At 35.4% G+C, this 23,383-nt stretch overlaps 1 protein-coding gene across 3 annotated transcripts in view; it reads left to right on the top strand.

The window, feature by feature from the left end:
* mmd2a (monocyte to macrophage differentiation-associated 2a) overlaps nt 1-23,131 on the top strand; it is a 42,559-nt gene extending 19,428 nt beyond the window's left edge. For all 3 annotated transcript variants that reach the window (XM_015360584.2, XM_015360583.2, XM_006637111.3), the window contains exons 2-7: nt 2,488-2,569; nt 6,271-6,431; nt 12,864-12,938; nt 14,153-14,254; nt 16,697-16,766; nt 17,338-23,131. In XM_015360584.2, the coding sequence (XP_015216070.1) occupies nt 2,492-2,569; nt 6,271-6,431; nt 12,864-12,938; nt 14,153-14,254; nt 16,697-16,766; nt 17,338-17,541 (690 nt within the window). In that variant the 5' untranslated portion in view covers nt 2,488-2,491 and the 3' untranslated portion in view covers nt 17,542-23,131. The remainder of the gene's footprint in view (nt 1-2,487; nt 2,570-6,270; nt 6,432-12,863; nt 12,939-14,152; nt 14,255-16,696; nt 16,767-17,337) is intronic.
* Nucleotides 23,132-23,383: the final 252 nt, after the last annotated feature.

Genomic DNA, 23,383 nt, shown 5'->3' with positions numbered 1-23,383 from the left:
TAATGACAGATATTTAATACTCATACAGTATGTTAGGGGAATACTTGTCCTTTTTTTACAAAACTATTTTTTTTCATTTCAGGGTTCAATTGTAAAGAAGTAATGCTGTTTTACCTAAAAAACATAGGTGCAAAATTATTGGGACCCTTCAAGAGCCTTTCAAATACAGTCAAACACATCTGAAAAAAATAGATTTATAAAAAAAGATTTATACTTGTTTGTTCAATTTTGTCTTAAGGAACTAATGTGTGTACTTAAGTGACTTCCTGTTTCCGTAGGGGATTAAAATGACGAAACATGCACAGAAAACCTTTTGTCATCCATCAGCATAGGGAAGGTCAAAGAATTAACAACTGAAATGAAGCAGTCATTTTCAATCGAACATTATTTACAAAGTAAATAATGGGTACAAAAAATAAGTAAAACCTTAACATTACCAAAATTGACTGTCAGAGCAATAATGAAAAAATTCAATACCACTGGAATAGTTAATTTCCCAGGAAGAGGACGCAAGCCCATCTTGTTCCCATGCACATTGAGAAGGATGGTGAGGGTGGCAAAAAAGATCCAAAGGTTTTAGTTAAAGAAATACTAGGATTTGTTGCAAAAAGGATTAGTAGACAACACCTCCATGCCAACAAGTTACTTGGAAGGGAGGAACAGATTGAAGCACTTGGAGTTTGCCCAACTCTATTGGCACCTGGACTGTGAGCAGGTGCTGTGGTCAGATGAGACCAGAATTGAACTTTTTGGCTACAGTCATCACTGGTATGTTTGGCGGAAGAAGAGGGATGCATTTACCAAAAAGATTGTCATACCTACTGTAAAATATGGTGGGGGATCTTTGATGATTTGGAGCTCCTTTGCTCCCAGTGGTCCTGGGGCCCTTGTTAAGATTAATGACATCATGGATTCTCAAGAATACCAGGATATTTTGACCAAACACTTGGTTGCCTCTACCAGGAGGCTGCATCTTGGCTGAAGATGGGTCTTTCAACATGACAATGATCCAAAACGCACTTCAAAATCAACAAAGAAATGGTTGACAGAAAAGATCATCAGCTTTTTGCCATGGCCATCTCAGTTCCCTGACTTGAACCCTATTGAACCCCTATGGTCTGAGCTGTAGAGGGCTGTCCATAAGCACACATCTACAAACTTCAAAGATCTAGAAAGGTTCTGCATGGAGGAATGGTTGTAAGATCCCTCTTTGATCCCCTGATGAGCTCGAGTGCACCTTCACCAAATTCCATTCCACATTCCACAAGTGGAAGGAGCTCATCAGGGCCATCTCAAACGACATCAGGCCAGGCCTATCAACCTCGTTAAGGGGACATCATTGACTATTTAAGCCCTGAGGAATCACTCCTTAGGGCTCAAATATTGAGTCACAGTACCATGTGGAGTGTCAGGTTTTTCCAGATTTTTCCTTGGCTTCTCCCAGGACACTCCCAGAGCTCCTCCTAGAAAACGCCTCCAAGAACCCTCCCAGACCTCCTCCATTCTGATTCCCCCTATAATTCCATTGATTTTTCAAATGAACTCATTTAAACTTCTCCGCTGAACCTACTCTGGCAGTTATTAATTTGCTGTGCCCTATTTTCCATTCACGGGCACGGCATAACACCCTCCCAATATGTTCATCATCCTGATGAAGCATTACAGGAAAAGACTTACTGCCCTTATCCTTACCAAGGGAGGCTCCACCAAGTACTAAAAACAGGAGTGCCAATAATTCTGTTTCTTTTATTTTGGGGGAAACTAATTTAAAATATAATAGTTTTTTTTTTGTCTTGGTAGGTTCCATTGAATCATTCATTCAGGAAAATTAATTCCTTATGTTGTTAATATATATTAGTATTTAATGAACTAATTATTTGTTTTAACTTTTTTTTCTTCATATTTATCAAGGGGCACCAATAATTCCAATGTCCACTATATTGTGGGTTGTTTTGACGCTCCATGGTGAAGCACTGCCTGATAAATCTGGAAACATTTTGTTTTACAGAAATATTTTGTCTGTTTTTGTAGCACAAAGTGCTTCCATATTTATTGGGTGGAGCTTCATCATGTGGCATACTTCATATTCATAATATACAGTGATATAGCATTATAACTGGGTATGAAACTGTTGTAAAAGTCCTCTTTCATAAAAAAGAACAAATGTTGAGTTATTGAAACCACAGTGGTTTTACTATTAGGATTTATGTCCTTTGTACAACTACAATACAGTCTAGGGTTTTTTCAGCATAAGTAAGGATCTGAGAAGTATGTAAGTGTGATATAATTCACACAGTTATTACAACACATGGTAACTCAGCAAAAAGCAAGTTTTGTGAACAAGCAGCACCCCAGTTTTTCAGTGAATGTTAAAATACCACTTATCCTTCTAATGTAGGTTCAGTTTTATTCCTGATAAAGCTTTTCTTTATGCTTCTGTGAAACATCATTAAAAAAAGACACTGACTGAACCTGCTCTTTTTTCAGATTTATGAACAACAGAGTTCCGTCCAACAAGAGATATCAGCCGACAGAGTATGAACACGCCGCTAACTGTGCCACACATGCGGTGAGTCAGACCTTGCTGTAAACTTGGATTGCTGCTTTGCTCCATAGTCTCATCAAATTTGTGCCAAAGAGGTTTCTAAATATCCTATATACTATAAGCAGTGGGGTTGGAAATTGAAGATAACCCTTTGTTAAACTGATGCAGCTCCCAGCTCAATAACAAGCAGCGTGTTTGTTGATAATTTTTTTAGGAAATTCAAAAAATTAAAATATTTTTAAAATTAAAATAAAGTAACAAGTCTGGTAAATTTGATCAAGTTAGTGATACATCGCTATGCTGCGCACAGACTCTTTCTTATCAAACAGGTAGCACTGCTCAGCTGATAACTTGGCCTCCTTAAAGCCAGTGATTGTGAGCAGTATTGAATCAGCTTAGCTACAGTATGGTTTACAGAATAGGAGATATCACTACAAATTATTGTTGCATAATGACGAGGTAGTAGTCGATTTAAGTTTAGCATAGGTTTAACAATTATACTTTGATTACTCTCAAATTACGGGCCACTTTACCTGTCCTGTCTTAAGGTGATCTCACATTGTGGGCCCAGATAGTGACCCTAGCCAAACGTCCTGACTTCCACACACTTTTTCAAGAGGCCTAAAAGTTTGTTGTGATTATAATAAATAAAAAGGCAAACAAAATCTTAAGACACAAAATCTTAAGATAACATGCAGTATGTAATCAAAAGTGTAGAATAAAGTTGTTTAATGAATTAGGAAGACCTTGTTTAGAGTATTTATTCCAATTTGGTTCACCATGTTTCAAAAGAAATTGCTGCTCTGGAGTTAGAATGTAATTATACTGTACTGTATGTCCTATACTCACAGGCTGAATAAATTGAATGTTTTTAGTCTTGAACAGCAAAGATTACAAGGGACCTGATACAAATATTCAAAACCTTCAAAGATGTTGAAAAAGGCAAGACAATGCATTCTTCAGAATGAACTGTAAAACACAAACCATAGCACGCAAATGGAAACTATGTGCAAGTGCATTTAAAACTGAGAATAGGAGGCACTTTGTTATACAAAGGGTTGTGGGAGTATAGTGTAAGCTTCCAAGCCATGTTGTTTGAAAATGAATACAAAGCAAATGAGGAAAACAATAGTTATTTTTATTATCATTTTTTAAATTTCAGTTTTACTTTGTTAATCTTAATGTTTAACAGTGTTAATTTAGCTAGAGATATTACTTAATAATAGGATTAATATTTATATTTGAATACTGTTTTAAAAATAAATCAAAATGTATGATTAAATGTATAGTCTTTTAAAGGAAGATACAAAAAGGAAACAGACCTAATAACAAATAACAAACAAGAAGGTTATTACTGGCTTTATAGAAAATCCACAAGAACAGTAGGAAGTATGGGAGTGAGGCTTGGGAACCATTGGGACTTCATTGATTATTATAGAAATCTGGAGGCTTCCTGGGGAGAAAAACAGTCCAATGTAAATTTCCCAAAAATAAACAGGAGTAGTCTGCCAGCTGGTATTGCTGCCTCACTATTCCTGGGTTGGGTTCGACGATTCTGGCCCGGTTCATCTTCTGTGTGGAGTACGCAGGGTTTCACATGAGTTTGGTCCAGGTGCTACACTTTCCTTCCAGTCAAAAGTTGTGATGTGTGATGTGTGGGTTAACTGACATCTCTAAATTGTCTGTCGTGTGTGTGTGTGTGTGTGTGTGTGTGTGTGTGTGTGTGTGTGTGTGTGTGTGCCTGCAAAATATTGGCATCCTGTCTGGTCCTTTGTAGCATCCACTGTCAATACATTCAACAGTCTATCCTTCAAGTAGAATTCTAACAGATATACTATATTCAATTGCCCAGTGATCCTATAACCTGTAATTGTGAAGACAGTTGGGTATTGCCTGCACATCCTGTAGCACCTTTCTTCAATTCCATGAATCCAACACCAGGATGTTCATGAAGATAGAGGAAAGGAAGACCCCTATGTAACTGTAAAGTATTTCTTTCTGGGTTTTTCTTTCTGATTTAATATTAGCATAATCATGAGTGTCCCTTCAAGAAAAAATGTGTTTCGAGTAGCACAAGACAGGATACATTGCTGAATCCAGACTCACACTCTTAACCAGATTCATTTGAAAAACAACTGAAGCTGGGTTTCAGAATATAAAAAAGAAATGCACCACCTTTTTTAACATTATAATACCTCTAATCAGTAGAATGAAGCTAGGTTATCAACTTCATCCTTATAGAACAAGCTACCCAACCATACAGCCGAAGCCTGTAACCTGGCTTCCTTCAAGAAATGGCTGGATAAGATCCTTGGATCCATAAACTGCTAACTACAAATGGGCCAAAAAGCCTCTTCGCATTTGAATCCTTTCAAGAGGTGAGTTACTAAAGAGCAGCTATTCTTTATTTTCTGTTTATGGGTTTTGCCATTACTTTAACTGAGGATCATGGTAAATTAAAGAATCATAAAATGTTGAGACCAGATCCGACAGACAAGTTATGGCTCCTGCAGTTTATTTTAAAAAATATTTTTTTTCCAGCACGAGAGGTCTGTACATAAAGATAACACATTGTGTAGCAAATTGATATTTTATTGGAATTGTGTAGTGGCAGGTGAAGGGAACACCACTCAGGGAGTTTCACTTTTAATCTGAACTCATTTTAACCTCAGACCCCATTTGCCTCTGTTAAGGTATGCTTTTTTTCAAAGGCAAAACCAGTCGCCTGATGTTTTAGAGCAGCTTTAATGCTGTGAATGTGTAAAGGGTGTGAGTTGATTTGAAGAAGATAGAATGAGGTGGGTGGTTTAGAAACAGCTGGTACACATCACTGCTTTTGCTTCTAAAATTAATTTCCAAGGGGGTTAAATTCAGGGGACTCATACTGTATCTCACTATCATTGTTTTGTGCTGCATCCCTATAGATTTGTGTAAGACGTAGATTCTTTTTCATTTTTGTCTCTACTAAGTACCCCCCCCCCCGGGGTCAATTTATGGATCACTGAAATAATCTGATAATTTCACCAGGGAAAGGTTTATAGTATACAGGTTTAATCTAAAACTTAATTCTTCAGTTGTACGTAAGAATGATGATATATTGTATAATAATTTAAATACAGAATCTTTGTATATGAGTTTTTTTTACCTTCATACCTACCTTGTTGTCTCAAAACAAGCCAATATTTTAGATAACTTTTTTGTATATGAAAGAAACACCTAATGACTTTTAATATAACATTCCATATTAAACGTTAAATACTTTGTTTCATGCCTGGGATGTTGTAAATGAATATACATTGTTTTTCACAAGGATTATAACCTGTGCAATTGACTGACAGTTGATTTATTTTCTGGTAAATTGAATTGCTTGAATGTTTTATTCTTAACCACATGTATTTTTACAAACCAAACATTTCTGAAGTTCTTATAAAATAAAATCACAAATTGAAATATTCAGGTTCCATATTGAAAACCAGTATTTTCTATATGTTTTTTGAATGCATTAGTGGAACCATCTTAATTAGAGCAATAGAAACTTCTTTAGCAGTGTTTTGTCTGTGCAGTTGATTGTTAACATAATGTTATGTAAACGTGGGAGATAGTTTTCATTTTTTTCTTTTTGCATTCCTGGCTCCTTTGGGCAAACTGCACAAAGCTAACAGAAGGAGTATTTGTATTAAACCAGAAGCAGAGGTTAGATAAAAGATTCTTTTTCCTTTTTCCAGCTCTGGATAATTCCAAGCATTCTCGGCAGCTCCATTCTCTACTTCCTGTCTGATGACCAATGGGAGACCATTTCAGCATGGATCTACGGATTTGGGCTTTCTGGTCTTTTCATTGTGTCCACTGTATTCCACACCATCTCCTGGAAGAAGAGCCACCTCCGGTAGGAATACTGATCAGTGATTGAGGCGGAGATCATAGACAAGGCCTTTAAAAAAAGGTCTACAACATTATCCTAGGTCCATAATTTTAACACAATAGATATTGAATGAACTGTATGCATGAGTTACGTGACTCATTCTTTGGTTTATTTGAAGACAAACACACAGTGAAAGCCTTGGTTAAGAGCTCCTGATAAAGACTTTTATGAAAATGTTGAGGTTTAGCAGTGCCTGGATTCTGTGAAATCATATGAATAGAGTTTAATAACTTGTGTAGTGCTTTTAATATTTAATAAGATGCAGTAAACTTTCACTGTTACTGGTGATGTCTTTGTGAACTAGAGAATGTGATAGGGTCACTTGAAGTGGGTTGTTATTAGGGTTAATTTTATTAACCTATTGTCAAGCCATATTTCACTCATAACAGTCTCATAACCGTAAGCCAGCTTAGTGAGCCAATTCATATATTATTAGGAGATGTCATACCAGAGAAGAAACATTTCTGTGTCTATTGTCTGTTTATTGTAGCCAAAAATTACTCGGCATATGTTACTGTTCTTAACAACTTTCTATTGAGGTTTGGTAATGATATGTAGATCTGCCAAATGGGGCCAAGCATCTGACCAAATAAAGCAGTAGTGTAAAAACATTTTATTTACACACGAGGAGGGCTGAGAATGCACAAACTAAATCAACTTGTATTTCTAAACTATGGGGCCATGTATTAAGTACAACAGGATGAAAGTCACAGTTCATGGTATGGCCCTCTCAGACACATACACCAGAGCCAGTTTTCCCAGAAGCCAATTAGCTGTGGGGGAAAACTGCTGCACCCCTAGGAAATCCATGCAAACACAGATAGAACATATAGACTCTACGCAGAGAGCACTCCAGGTTCAGAACTGAGCCCAGGGCATGTACAAAGGAAGGCAGCAATGTTAATCACTGCATCACCATGGCGCCACTTAACCTCACCCATTTCTATCTACATCCAGTTACCTTGTCCACCAATGCAAGTACTGTAGTATAAACCTTCACTTCTCCTCCCTCTCTCTTCCCCATTACCACCCCTGCAGCAGCAACCTTGGCTCATTCCTTCAAGCAGGAGGGTTCCATTAGCCAATTGTTCCCTCAGTCATGCACGTCAGACCTGTACCAAATTACCTCTTCATTAGCCACGTGAAGTCTTTTAAGTGGAAACCCTGTGGTCTGGAAGAGTGGTCTGTGGTCTGGAAAGCTTGTTATTGCCAGCTTGTCACAACAGAATACTGAAGACAAAATACAGTCTCCATTCTAATGGTCAGAATCTATAATGCAATTATAGGGAAAGGTTTTCCTTTTCTGATGAAGTGCTGTGTGAGAGACGTATGTCAGCGCCAGCAAATATTAATAAATGTAACTCTTTGTGGATGAAATACATCATTACCTCTTCCCTTGAAGAAAGGTTCCATACGAAATTGTTAAAAACCTAACTCAGTTTGGTCAAAATATGGTTGACCAGTTTTTAGATTTGTATTATAAAAATAACTTTTTTCAGTGACCAATCTAGAGGTTAATAATAGAGCTGGTGTACAAGCCCCTTCGATGTGTAGTATTTCTATTAGATGTAGATGAGGCAGTGGAGGTGAGAACCGTGAGCGCTAAGGGAAACACAGGCAAGAATCTGTAATTTCTCAGAAAACTCCACCCATTTCAAGTGAGGTATTCAGTCCGAAATGAGTGTGTATATTACTGCACGGGAAAGTAAACAGGATGTTGAATAGTGTGGCATTTGTAAACTAGTAGGAAATTGGATTTTGTAACTGTGTAATTTCTAAATTAGATTGTGAAATTCTTGCAGTTAGTAATGCAAATGTAACATAAAAACAGGATTTTTTTTGTTATAAAAATATATTTTCTAACCAGCTCTGCCATGTGATAAGTATATTTTAACTGGATGTTCATTTTACAGGAAAAAGCACAAAATCCCAGCTGGCTTTTCTCATTTTATGAATGCGGTTGTTTGTGTCTATGACTCTACTGTTAGAGCATATAAATGCCCTGCCTCATTAAGAACATTTCTTTCCCCTGGGATGAATTTGCACATTTGCTTGGGAATTCATGAAGTTTGACCTGAAGTGCAATTAAAGTAATTTTCTTTTTAAGAGAAAATGTCTTTCAATATTAAAGAAGCTGATTTAAAATAATACAGGAGGATTCCATCATCTTTCCATTTGCCAGGTTATTTTAAATTGCATATTTTTGTTTCTGTCATTTTGTAAAATAGGTTGTATATTAAGTGTAAGGACAACTATCAAACATTTTTTTCAAAGCACATTATTAACAGAAAAGCATCCACTTCACCCACATCTGTAGTGCAACACCCATCTGGGTCAGGCAACCCAGCCCTCCCGTACCTCAAAGATCAAGCAGAGAAGTGAGAAACTGTTTCACCAATTGAATTAAGGCATAACAAAAAGAAGGTCAGACTGCATCAGAGCAGACTGTACCTTAACCAGAATGGTTAACTCTAATTGTTCATTTAAACAACAGCAACTACAAAAGCACAGTGTCTCCATTTACCATACCGGAACACTGTTTTGGAAATTGTGGTCCAAAAGCGAAGAGTGTCAACTACTTGTCCACAAACACCACTTGCGTCAGCAACCTGTTTGCCAACTGTGTTCTCCCACCCCAATACCGAACACGCTGTTTGTATGTACAAAACAGTAGAAAAGACAAACAGCCTTGCTTTAAGTTTAATGTATTCAACAGTACTAGCGGAGATCTGTGGAAGTGAATGAGCTAATTTTTAGTTGAGGAGGTTTATTACAATTATACCACACTTAACATTTTACTGTAACAAATTAAACCAAAGTACTAAAAAACATCATTAAGCTTGCAGAAAAAATATTAGCTTATCATAGTACATATATTAAAGCCAGGAAACGTTAAAATGAGAACTGTAAAAGAACTGTAAAAGTGAGAGTTAAATTTGTAGAGTTAATAGAGGATTTATAATATACTATGAAAAAGATGTAATAAACATGCAAAATAAATACTTCACATAGGTTCTTAGAATAGACAGTGTCAATAACATGGCCCACGCTTTGGAACAAGCAGTACTGGGTAATGTTAGAACAGCTGACACAGAGATTCTACAGTGGCTAAGATACTTAAAAAAATAAATTACCTGGTTCTAATGTTTTTTTTCTTGGTAAGAATTAAGAACGTACAGTAGGAGGATGCTATTCATAGACCCCTAGCTAAGCTATTTTAACCCTCACAGAGAATATGATCAGTCAGTCTTATGTCTGTTACTAGTAAAGTTTTGGAAATGCTAGTTAAATTGTGGATGGCACTGTACTTGAACTTCAGTCTAAATTGAAAAACCTGGGGGTGATATTTCATTCAGGCTTGACATTCGACCCACATGTGCAACATCTTTCTTCTTGGAAATATCGCTAGACTACATACTATGTTATTGCTAACTGTGGCTGAAAAGCTGATCAACACATTTGTTTTCTCCTGAATTTACTACTGTAAAGCACTACTCGCTGGGGTTTCTAAATCCACATTGAACAAACTCCAGTATGTCCACAATTTGGCAGCTAGAATACTGACCAGGTCTAGTGCAAGTGAACACCTTACTCCTATCCTGGAGTCCTTGCACTAGCTTCCTGTTAAGTTTCATGTTGGTTTCAAAATCCTCATACTCACCTACAGGCTCTGCATGGCTTGGCACCCCAGTACCTGTCTGAGCTACTATCATCCTACTCCCCACCTTGGAACCTTTGCTTTTCTGGTCTCCTGTCTGTCCTCCAAGCTCGTCTACATTGTATGGGTGGCAGGGCCTTCTCCTGTTATTCCCTTAAGCTTTGGAACTTTTTCCCCTAGGATATCAAGAGTTACCTTCTCTAAACACCTTCAAATCTAGGCTCAAGATCTTCTTCTTTAGAAGAGCCTTTACTTAACTGGTTCTGTTCTTTACTCCTCTGCTCCTACTGCATTCAGTACCCCCATCTACTGTCTTCTCTCACTGTGTTCTCATTGTGCATATCTTGTGTGTTTTTTTAAAGTTATTGTTGTCATTTCTGTAAAGCACTTTGAGAACCCAGCTTTAAAGGAGTTATATGAAATAAACTTTATTATTATATTAAATTAAAATAGTGTAACTAAAAAATGAAATTTAAAGGAATAGCTAACATTAAATTTGAAATGAATGGTATGACTTAACTAATTTACTGGAAAGAATTATTCAGTGTGAAGAAGCAAAAATGACATTAGATACCACTAAAGTATATGACACTATCTCCACCATATTTTGATCTCCAGAATGCTTTTGATAAGGTCCCTCACAAAAAGTTAACTTCTGAAATTAAAAGCTGTAGGATCCAAGGTATGTATGAATGTTAACTGAGAACTGGTTAATGAACAGAAAAAAATCATCTTAAAACTCCCATTTGGATAAAATGTAAGCAGTGGTGTGCCTCAGGGAACTGTTTAAGTTCTGTTAAGAACTGTTTATTGTTGTTTGTTATTGTTGTTCAATCTCAATATTTCAGATTGTGATATAGTTTATCGTACTAGTTACATTTGCAAATGACACAAAAGTATGGGTAGTGGCACAAGTAGAAATGTGGAAAGAGAATTCCAAAGAGACTCAGAAAAATCATGGAGTGGGCAGGAATGTGGCAATGAAATTTAACATTAAGATGTGCGGAGTGAGTAGGAGCTCCACAGTAGGAGCAGGTATATACAGTATACTGTACATTGAGTGATTTTGAGCTGCAGGAAGACGATCTTGGGGTGCACAGATGGGATCTGGTTCATTATGTAGATTCTTCATCAAGAAGTGTGCAAGCAATAAATACTCAAATTATTTGTTGGGTATGTATGTATGTGTGAAATCCAATGATTTGTGCTCAAAGTTTACAATATGCTGTTTAGAAAATCTTGCAACCTTGTTTAGATTATTTTATACAATGTTTGTCATTCTATCATAAAGGATACTCTAGACTCAGAAAGAATTCAGAGAAGAGCATCAGGAATGGCTCCTTGTCTCTAGGGGTTAGAATGATGATTAATAAAGGGAGATAATTGTCTTCAGTCTAGATCAAACAAAACTGAGAGTAGATTTGAAACAATTATATAACATTATTGGGTGTATAGATGGAGTCACAATAGGGGACTGTTTCACATTTAATTGTGAAACAAGGATATGATGTCCCAAAAGAGATTACATTTTGGATAAAGAATAAGAAATACCTCGTTTGACAAAGATTTGTGGGCTTCCCACCTGAGTAATAAGCAAAATGTGCTGAATGGCCTTTTCTCATATACATGATTTCTTATGTTGTTAGGTTGTTATTTTATTAATTTAATCTGTGATCACATTGTATTTTATTAGTTTTTTTTATTAATTTCATGAGTATTATAAAAGAACTACGTACATATTGGTATTGCCGCTTGATATTTTGCTATTTGGTTTGGCTGGGTCCATTTTTCAAACTGAACCACAAGAGGGTGATTAAGAACCAAGGTTAAAAAAGAGTTCATATTGACTGAGTTACTTGCCAAGTATGTCAAGGATTGCTGAACAACTTAAAACTTTCTGGGTATTATGTACACGTCCAAGATCTGGTCCTATTATCTTTAAATTATTCCAAAAAGTTCAAAACAACCCTGTTTTGTTGATCCTCTTCGAAATGACCCATGAGGGATGCTAAACCCATTAAGACCCCCCCCAGTCAGAGAACAGAAGCATTTTGGTTCAGGATATTTTAATTTTGCATGAAATTCTCTAAAGCTCTCAAATTCCTTGTTTGTCAGTTTAATTAGTTTTGATATCATTCCTGGTTTTCAGATTTGGTTTACTTCAAAAGCTTCTTTAACCTTTGGTTCAGTAATTTTCCAGTCAGATGGTACAGATCTATAACTCTGTGGTCAAGCACACCCACATATTGATGAAATGATGGTAAAAAACCCACAAGCTTCTTAATTTTGATCTATTATTAGAAACTTTTTTTAAGCTGACCTTGTTTGCAAATAAGAAGCAATAAATCACCCTGTCTTTCCTGTTTGTGAAGGGGTTGTATATTTCCCTCTAGTCTACTGTAAAAAAATCATTAGCCCTCCATTCTCTAGGGTTTTTAAAATGGGTTTTCCAGACCAAACATCTCATTGATGTTTTCCCAGACAACACAGTGGAAATGTGCATGAGAATGTCCTGAATAAAGTGGTACCATTTAAAATGAAGGGTGACCCAGCAATGGCTAGGATTCCCTGCAAGATTGCAATCAGTTTACAGAAATCTTTAAAGGAGCACTAATTGGAATAGTTAATTATATTCTAATTCACAAGAAAAGCAAGAAATTAAAGCAAGTGTCCAGTTCTAAATGGTCTGTTGTGTTGAGGCCTGACTTCAGCCATTCTTGTCTTTCTTCTTGTGACAGGACAATTGAGCACTGGTTTCATATGTTTGATAGAATGGTGATTTACTTCTTCATTGCTGCCTCCTATGCTCCCTGGTGAGTACAAATGTCAGCTGCATCTCCTTTTCCTGTGCTTAAAAGATTGCAATGACCCTGTGACATCCTGGTATTCTCAAATGTCTTTTTCGACTTAAGTCGTCTTACAGCATTTTAATTTTCTGTTATAAATAGTGTTGCTCTAAACCACAGTGTTTTTGTATAAGGTTCTAATGTGCTATATTTATTTTCTTATATTTTACCATAAGGGGCTTTAAACCTTAGCATTAAGAACAGCAAAGAGTTTAGTGACATCTTTGCAAGCCCATTGTATTAATATGTAAAAATATTTATTTAAAAGCGTGTTTTTGTTAGGAGTCAACATTTTAATTCTTGAGCAGTGTAAGTCCCAGTGCATTAGTCTTTTTGTATAATCTTTTGCCTCTTAAGTACATTGAAACACTCAGGTTTAGCATCTGAACTACCCTTGTAATTTTACTGAAAGTAGCTAAAATATTTTTTCTAAAACAATCTTCTTAAATTCCTTCTGTTGTGTTGGATGCTAAGTTTGTGGTGTTAAAGCTGACCTATTTTGTGCAGCTTTTACTTTGTATTATTTTGTTTAGTAGCTTAGTAGCTAGAATTTATATGTTCGAAATAGGATTGTAATATTTTAAAAAGCCATTAGCAATGTTTGGTTCTTTAATTTGAATTGTTTCCTGCCATTGCTAAACTTAAAAAGATCCCTCTCATTTTCTGAAATTTCTCACAGTCAATGGCACTGATCAATACTGCATTAGTGACGATATAATCTCTCTTTACTGAACTGTTTCCTGTCAGTATGTCCTTTCTAAGAGGTCGTGCTGGGTTGCTTGAATACAAATATTCAATATAATGGCATTTCAGTATTTATGAATACACTAGTTTATCTTCAAAAGCCTTCTAGAAATGTTATGGTATGATAGTTCTTATGTCTGTTTAGGTGAAATGTATAAATACCAAACTCTGAATTAATTAATTTATATTTACTTTATTTATGCTTATCCAAATGCCTTTTGTTTACTTGTTGATCCATCATATTTTTCACTTTTACACACATATATTTTCAATTTTTTTAGAGAATCTGGCATTTAACCTTTAATGTTTTATCTGTGCACGAAATGCTGCAAATTCAGAAAGAATTTCTCTTTGAGAGTAAAAGAAGAAATAAAACTTCACTACTTTGTGCAGTTTAATTTATAATCATCTGTCTCCCTCTCCCTTTGCTCTTTCAGGTTGAACCTGCGGGAGCTGGGACCATGGGCTTCTCACATGCGTTGGATCATTTGGATCATGGCCTGTGTGGGCACGACTTACGTCTTTTTCTTTCATGAAAGGTGAGAGATGTTCTGGGCGAGATCCCTCTGCTGCTGAGGCCTTTCTGTGTGCCGGAGGTATTTGATTTTCTTAATGATGTGAACTCTGCTCTTAATGCACAGACTGTCTCTGTCTGTCTCTGCTCAAGATGTCAGGAAGCTCTCCTGCTTCTGCTAATGGGTTTTGATCACGTAGCCTTTTAAGGATGCATCCATTATAGCAGGAAACAAATACACAGACTGTAAAACAAGGTCAATTACATTTGACATTTTTTAGATTTTAGTCTTTGCCAGAATGAAGTGAAACCATTTTCCTCAGTGACTGCCTTCCATCTGTAATTGAAAGTTACTTTCTCCAGATAACATAGAGGTTTTTCTATGTTTGATATTATTAAGTTTTTACCAAGGTATGGCTCATAACTTCAAGTTTGACTTTTACCTTTACTGGAACAAGTAATAGGTTTATTCCATGCTGAAAAAAAGAAGAAAGAGAACACAATGTTTCGGCCGTGGAGCCTTTTTCAGGTGTCACACCTGAAGAAGGCTCCACGGCCGAAACATTGTGTTCTCTTTCTTCTTTTTTTCAGCATTGAATAAACCTATTACTTGTTCCTTTGCAGCCTACGCATGCTGACGCAGCTACCCACCTGAACTACTTTTACCTTTACTGAATTGCTACAGTATCCCCTTTAACACTAGGTGGACAGATGCCAGGCTGTAATTTCTTTATTACTTGTGAATTTCTGTCATGTTTATTACATCTTTACATCAAGTATTTTGTTACTCATGCTTACTTTTATGTATGCATACTGACTACATGTTGGCACAACACACATTCTTAAGTGAATAGTATTAATGACAGGAGACTATATGTTCAGTGTATATTAAACTTGAACACAACAAAGAAAAGTGTGGCTTCTGGGTTCAAGCCTGCATCATGTCATTAGGAGGTATGGTGTGGTTGATAAATTTTACTGCAGTGGGATTGGCTGGCCAGGCTCTCAGGAATACAGTGACTCCCTGCAGCCTCCTTGGTGCTCACAAGCACAGGATGCCACAAGACCCTTTTCTAGTTGGCACTGAACCTCTGGTATGAGGCTGTGGTGTCTATGATGTGTTAAAAGTTAAGTGTCCTGAAGTGGGCAGGTTAGAGAAACATATCTGCACTTCCTCATTCTTGCCTCTATGTGGTCACATGTAGAGTAGCTGCTACTAGTCAAGATTTGAAAAAAAAAACCCAAGTACTGTAAGTAGCTGTTTGTAATGTGTGTAGGTATAATAAAAAATAATTGGCAATTTTAAATCTCTTAAGAAAAGTGGGACTAAAACAGTATAAAACAATAGATATGATATTTTTACTTTATTCATTCCTGATCTTTTTTGGTATATAATTTACAGGATTTGTTATAGTTTGATAAATTACCTAAAATTATCTATGTTATTGTTCACTTGAACAAATGTATGCACAAAAAATGTATACATTTGTACACACAATGTGTAAATGTATAAATGTATGTTCTAAGAAGAATACAGCATATGGATTTTGGCATAATTCTTTAAATGCTGATCTCTGGAGTGATGTTTTAGTGCAATGCCCTAAATAAGAGAGAGTTGATTGGACACAGATTATGAGGTTATTTAATCTGTTGAATATCAGGCTTTACAAAATAAATAAAATTCCAGAAAGCAGCATCTTCAACCTGGTACAAAGTATGCATCACAGATGTACAGCTTGTATTGAATCTAGCAGTAGCCACACATGCTGCTAACCTGTGAATTTCACTCCGAAGACATCCTGTTGATGAGCAATGTTAATCAGCATTATGAATTTATCAATGTCATGTGTGTTCAATAAAATGTCAGTGTACTTGTTACAAAAATGGACATTTTATTGATAATATGTCTGATTTCTTCTTGCAATTTCTTTTGAAATCTTTTCTAGGTGTACAGTGTTTCACTAGAAGGTTTGAGCGTGTGCTTTTTTAACTTTAGTGTTGCACTGCCACCTGTTGGTCACTATGTATATTACAATTACTGCCAAGTACTGTGGTTCTTTCAGATGGGTTTTATGTGATTATGTGAGCACAGTGTCATAGAAATACAATTATGCCAATATAATAGTAAATTGTATTTATGCATCACTTTCTTATCCCAAAATATGTTTAAGTGCTTTACATGCAGGAGGGGAGTTAACTTCATCCACCACTGAAGTGTAGCACCCATATAGGTGAGGCACAGCAGCCATTCTGCAGCAGCAGATCAATAAGAGAAGTGAGACCTTTTCTTAGTGGTCCCAGTACTGACCCACTTGTGTAGCTTCTGAGATCTGATCAGATCAGGCTACAAGATGGTAACAATGCTGTATTTGTAACTACTGCTGTCAGTATAACACTTGCAATTTCACTATTTGCATTATCTGTATGCAATTATACCTCTTTTCTTTTTTCTATTTCTGTTTTGTAGGTACAAGATTGTAGAGTTAATATGTTATGTGATAATGGGTGTCTTTCCTGCCTTAGTGATCCTCTCAATGGTAAGAAAATTCAGACAGCTTCAGTGATTTCAGCTTTAAACAAGTACAGCAGAGACACGATTTTACATTATCAGTAGATATCCATTCCTGCTAGGGGGTGCCTTATATGCACATAATTTATATTTCTCTAAGGTTGATAGATGATTCTGCTCAATTGGAGATAACATTTGTGATAAAAAGAAAGTCACACAGTGTGCTTTTGAATTAAACAGTAATTTTATATGTTAAAACTGTAGGCACTCTCTTCTATGCACAGCAGCAGATGAAAATAAATTAGTTTTACTGTACACAGTTTATGTATTTCATATTTTATGAAAAAAAATATTTTAAGTTCCTTAAAATAACAATGGAATACGGTACATACTGAACAATGCGCATTTCACAGTACACAATGTAACTTTAAAATGTAATTATTTCCATATGTTGTTAAAAAGCTTAAGCATGACTTTTGATATACATAAAAAGCATTTACACAAACCATTTGCTATTACATTTCTATAGATTATTTGATTTTATTTCACTACTAGCAGCAGAACTTCAGATCTCTGATGTTTCTCTCTGGTTGTTTCAGGCGGATAGAGATGGGCTGTTTGAGCTGATCCTAGGTGGGATGTTTTACTGCCTAGGCATGGTGTTCTTCAAGAGTGACGGTCGCATCCCTTTTGCTCACGCTATCTGGCACCTCTTTGTGGCAATTGGGGCTAGCATCCATTATTATGCCATCTGGAGGTATCTCTACAGGCCTGGCAGCACAGAAATTAAAACCTCTAGATAATAATGTGGAACTGTGTGACAGAAATGTCAGCACACGGGAAATGATCACACACAATGTCAAGTGAGAATGAGTTCCTTTCAAAAGTTCCTTTTTTATGTTCTGGATAACAGCTTTCCTTAATAACCTCCTTGTGAGTAAAGCCTAGCCTTTTTTGCAGAGGACACCTACAGAGGCATGTTTCTGCAAAACACCCTAAAATATGATTAGGAAAATTAGATTTAGATCGGGGCGGTTTCTAGTTTGGATTTTTAGAGCTGAACTGAATCTTTTACCTACAAATGTAAAAACAGATCTGTGCTTAATCCTTTTCAGTCAAATGACATACTGTACTTAATACATAATTGGCATAGTTTGCTAATAACAACTGGTATTTTCCAAGCTTTGGGTTCATGATGTGGTGATGCTTTAATAATAAGAGTTTTTAATTCCAGTGTTATTGTACATTAACTAACATGTATCCTATTGAAGTCAAATTGAATGTATATAAAGTTAGCAAGTATTCATTTCCATATCCTCTCATATAATTTGTCTCATTTGACTCTTTAATTTTAAACAGTATCTCATTATGTTCTTAAGGTTCAATATAGGCATCCTGAAGGAACTTAATTTTTGAAGAATATTATTCAAGCCTAGTAATTTTCCATAGAAGGATAAAGTAGGGTACCAAACCAAGAGTATTAAAAATACACATCAACATTACCAGAAATACAGTATTTTTGTTTTTCAAACTAATGTATTGATAGTTTTAATTTTGCAGCAACTGTTGTTATGTTAGAATGTTAGGAACAGAAAAATGTGAATATTATGTGCAGGGAAATTCCCTATTCCCTGCGCTGTATTTGTTTTACTCTGTGAATTTTTGTGAGGTGTGAAAATAAGTATCTCCATGGTTCAACAGGTTTGTGGTATTAGAATGCTAAATCCAAAAGCTAAAAAAAAGCTTTTAGGGGGTATTGAAACAACTTATCTGCAAAAACATACTAATATTCTTTCCAGAATATGACTTCCAGTGTTGCAGAATAGATTTGTATTTGCTTAACGAAATCTGCTGAAAAGTTTGGCTGATCTCTGATTTGATTCTCTTCTTTTGAGATGGGTCAAGCATCTTTTGCTATTACATGAATTTATTATGTGTTCTATATCAATAAGTACTGTATGTTTTCATAAAAGGGACAATAACCTTTTACCTTTATGATTAAACAAGTGAATATACTTGTTTTCTGTTTTAAAACCCAGGAACTGTAAGGGTAACAGCTTGAAAGTCTTTTGTGACAATGAATATCCTCGTAAAACTTGAAATCATTCCTATTAGTTCTAACTGCACTGGACTGTCCTTCATGCCAGTGTTTCATTCAGAGTACTGTATGCATTCCTTCAACTATAAGCACCACAGGGTTCTGTCATCTTAACTACTGGCTGAAGCCAAGTTGCTACATCCACAGCAAGGCTTGAAGGATGACAGGTGTAATGCATGAGATATTCGTCCCATTTTTCAATGCTGTAGTATTTAAAACACAACTTGGATTAACCTAGCAGAAGTGTACGTTTCTATGAAATAAGGATTTTAGGATTTTCTCTTCATTACCATCTACTTTTTTGTTTTTATTTCTAAAAAAATAAACACCTTCAGTACATGTCCATAAATTGAGTTATATGATGCAGAGTACTCCGCTGATAATTGCCAAGAGTCATGGCCTTGTCAAGTATTTGCCATGCTTAGCTTTACTTTACTCTTAGTATTTACTTAGTGCTTTACTCTTAGCAGTAGGGTTTTGTGGGTACTCTGCACTCTTGTAACCAAGGCCTACAGTATTCCACCTTATATATTCAGGGCCCCATATTCAAAACACTTAAGTGTAGAAATAAGGAAAATGGGCAGGATAAGCCATCACAGAAGTGCCTCACTTTACTAAACGTACGATGTACAGTGTAGTAACTACATATAAGCACATCCTCAAGTGAGCTGTGACTGAGAGCATTGTTGGATGTTTCAATGAATACATGCACACTCAAATCTCATTTTCAGAGGCTTTGTCTCTCAGATGTGTGTGAATGAGTTATTCTGAAACCACAGCTACTGGTAGGTACCCAACACATGAATTAAAGTACTATGCAATCATATTGAATCAAAGGTTCCTCGAGCTCTCAGTTATGATAGATAATGTAATATTAGAAAAGAAAACCACAGTCAAATTACTGTGTTTACATAGTACTGCTATTACCCATCCCAAATATTTAATTTATTATTTACTGTACATCAATTAATAGCACCCACACATAATAAAGAAGGTGGTGGATTATCATAAATAAATATTGCAACTAGCATATATCCTGAAATTAAACACAAAAAAACACTAATAATAACAGGTTTACTTTTTGGTCATTTTGAAAACATTCCATATACTTAGGAAAATTCTTAGGGGTTCTTATTTATATGTATAGTTTCAAGCTAATTTTTTTATTGGCTTAAATCACAAATTGTGCATGAGTTCACAGAGATTTGAATATGGGGCTCTCAGCAGAAAGGGTGTTTAATCATTTCTGTTTAATTGGTTTTGCTTCTGTTCATAAGATCCAACAACAGCAGTCTTCACAACAGCAGACCTTCAGTTGTACATAAATCTGTTCAGAAAATACCAATGACTTCAATCTTCTAGTGTTGGTGCTTTAAGGTTGCAACATACAACTTTTGATATACTGTAGGATGCAAAAAGTCTTCCTGACTTTTTCCTGATAGTTTAATTCAAATGGCATTAAAAGCTACGTTCTCCAAGACTGTGGGTTTATTTTAATTCAAACACAGCTACTATTATGCTAAGTAACAGTTTACAGTACATAGAGGCCAGAATCATTAAGTTAAACTCAATGCAGATGGTCATTTTGTTCAGTACACAGGGTAATAGAACAAGATTGCCAAGATCTGTCTCATACTGGTGCAAGCAGCTGTTGGCAGTACTGTCTGCTCTTGTTTCTAAATTGAACAGTGTATTCCAAGCACTGAGTTGTAACCAGGCTGTTATTTCTGGTGTTTTATAATTCCTTTCTATTGTTTTTCTTTTCTCTAAGGAAATAATTTAATAATTTAATTTTAACCCTGGAGAAAGTGAATCCCTGTGCTCAATGTGTCAAAATTTTAAATAGAATTACCAGTTTTTGTTTGCTCAAAGTAGTCATCTTATACAGTATCCAGCATGAGGTCCATTAATGATTAAAGGAAAAGTAGACTAATAAGAATCCCTTAATATCGGTTTTATACCCAAATACCAAGTGTGAAGTATTTATTCACATTTTTGTTTGCTCTACAGAAGTACATAGAACTTTTATTTCTGTTAGGCAGGTTCAATTATTTCAAATGAAACAAATTCTTAATTCCAGTAAAAATATATGAATATAAATCCTGGAAAATTGAATGTGAAGCTTCGGCTTGAAAAGATTTTGCTGAAAATACTTAAAAAACAAATTGAAGAATTTTCTCTTAGGGCATTTTTGTTTGTGTGACATACGGTACAGTAAATGGCATTAGTTTCTTAATTAACTAAGCAGTGTACAGTAAACTTGACCTTTATCTTAATAGAGTAAATAGAATGTTAGAATTTCTTCAGTGGCCCTTGTGCTGAATGCGGTGTCTTTCTCTTGGTATTGTGTATGTCTCACAGGCAAAGACTTTGTCATCCTGACAAGATAATCTTGCCATGTCTGCCTCATTTTTTACATTGTTATTTAATAGTAATAATGCTCTATGATAAACAAAATCAGAAGGTAATATTAAAGTTGTAATATTTATTTACATTTTAATGTATAATTTATAATGTATGATCTTAAAAGTACATACTTTGTTCATTCCTTAAAAATAATACCTAAGTGTGACAAATCTTTTTATAAATTTCTATTCTATTTTTTTATATAAGTATGTGTGCTTAAAATGCTTTCCTGTTTATTGACTGACAGCATAGTACATAGATACATAGTACATGTGTAGATACACACCGTAGTAAAATGAGTGCTTTCTGAATCTCTTTATATATTTATACATACAGGTATATTGGAAGACTCATATACTTTGTGGCTGAAATGTACTGTACATTTCCCAAAGTACCATTCTTATTATTATTATATCACTGTTATACAACCTTATCCTATAGAAACAGCCTGTTGCTTTCAGTTCCATAATTATGCTGAATTATGTTAAAGCCAATCCCTCAATTGATAAATTGATCTGTAGCACCTAGGTTAATGAAGCAGTTAAGGAATGACTTAAGGTGCCAAGTCTGATTTACCCTGCTCTAGGTCTTTATTATGAGCAGGAAGTTTAGCACTTCTTTGCCTAATTTGTTGTGTAGTGGGACTGCTGGCACATAATGTCTGTCATGTGTTAAAAGGTGAGGATTGCACTTCAGAGGTGGGTAAAATGGGCACCCCATTTATATAGAAGGTGCTTTGGGACTCTTTTGAATGAAAATCATTAGGTAAATACAAGGAATTATTATAATTGAAACCTTGTCTTCAAAATCTTTTTTGTGTCTGTGTGATGTCTATCAGACAAAAAACAGGAAAGCAGTGAAGAATTGATAGTTTTTCTAACTTTTATATGTTTATGCTGTTTTTGGAAAATATTGTTAGTTCATTTTTAAAACACTGCAAGTTTTATTTCTTGAGATAGAAGGTAGAAATTGTTAACTCATGAATACTTTTCTATTTAAAATACGGACTTACAGAGTGAGGGCTACTTTGTTTCCTACACCTCAGATACACACTACGGAGTGCAGTGAAAGCAGTAAAAAAGTAATTTTCTTCAGTAATCTCTCTATTCTTGTGACAATAAGATTTGCCTTTTAAATACCAGTATAACTGGAATTAGTGCAAGGAATTATAAGCCATCTTTGTGCTGTGCTACTTGGTTTGGTTAGGAATAGATCCTACAAAACATTTATATGTGTTCACAAGATGCACCTCTGTAAGCCTGTGCCATCTGCTGAAGCAGCATGAGACAGCTGTCAGCAAAATAAATGCAGTTCAAAGACAAAGATGTTTGAGAATTTGCCCTTCCATTTTTCACATGTCTTGGTTATTTTAAAACGGAAGAAGAAGAAGCTCGTCTACTTCATTGGGGCAGTCCTTGATTTATTACTGCTTGCCAAGTGTATAACCTAATATTCCTTTGCAGTTTTTTTATCCCATTTTTGTTTCATTTGTACCATTTGTACATTTTGATGTTAAAACATTTTGGTTTACCATTAAGGCATGAGACTAACTTTATTAATTACTAAACCTTTACCCCAGATTCAACTGCTGCACTCTAGAAAAAAAAAACTACTGCAGGTTTCTATGATTAACCACACTGCCTATGACTTTTAGAATGATTAAAAACATATCTACTAAGAATACTACAGCAACTTTGTATTTAAGCATAGTTTATAATACAGTGTTATGTATTATTGTGTGGATCTAACCATTGTCTGTATCTGCTGGCTTTACTGTAACTAGAGATTTGTGAATGTGTTCAGACTTTTTAAATCAAGGATTGTAATTTTTGTGGTGATGCTTGTATTTTATATTGTATTTGTCATTTAATAATAACTTTTTATAATTATCTTTTGTGTGTTGTGTGTTGATAATGTTTGCATACAGAACTCAGTGGGACAAGGTATTCTCTATAGTTGCATTCAATGTCTGAAATAATACAACATACATTAGAATTAAACATGCAGCTCACACATATAAATAGACGTTATCAGATCTTTTCACTCTGAAAGAATAAAATAATCTGGATCTTTGGTTCCAAAAAATAAATGAAAACATATACAGCAAAAGTTCTAAAACTCTTAACAACAGCCTTTCTGCT

Source organism: Lepisosteus oculatus, chromosome 19, assembly GCF_040954835.1.
Source record: "Lepisosteus oculatus isolate fLepOcu1 chromosome 19, fLepOcu1.hap2, whole genome shotgun sequence".
NCBI classification, from domain to species: Eukaryota; Metazoa; Chordata; class Actinopteri; order Semionotiformes; family Lepisosteidae; genus Lepisosteus; species Lepisosteus oculatus.
This window is presented reverse-complemented; position numbering and strand designations above follow the sequence as displayed.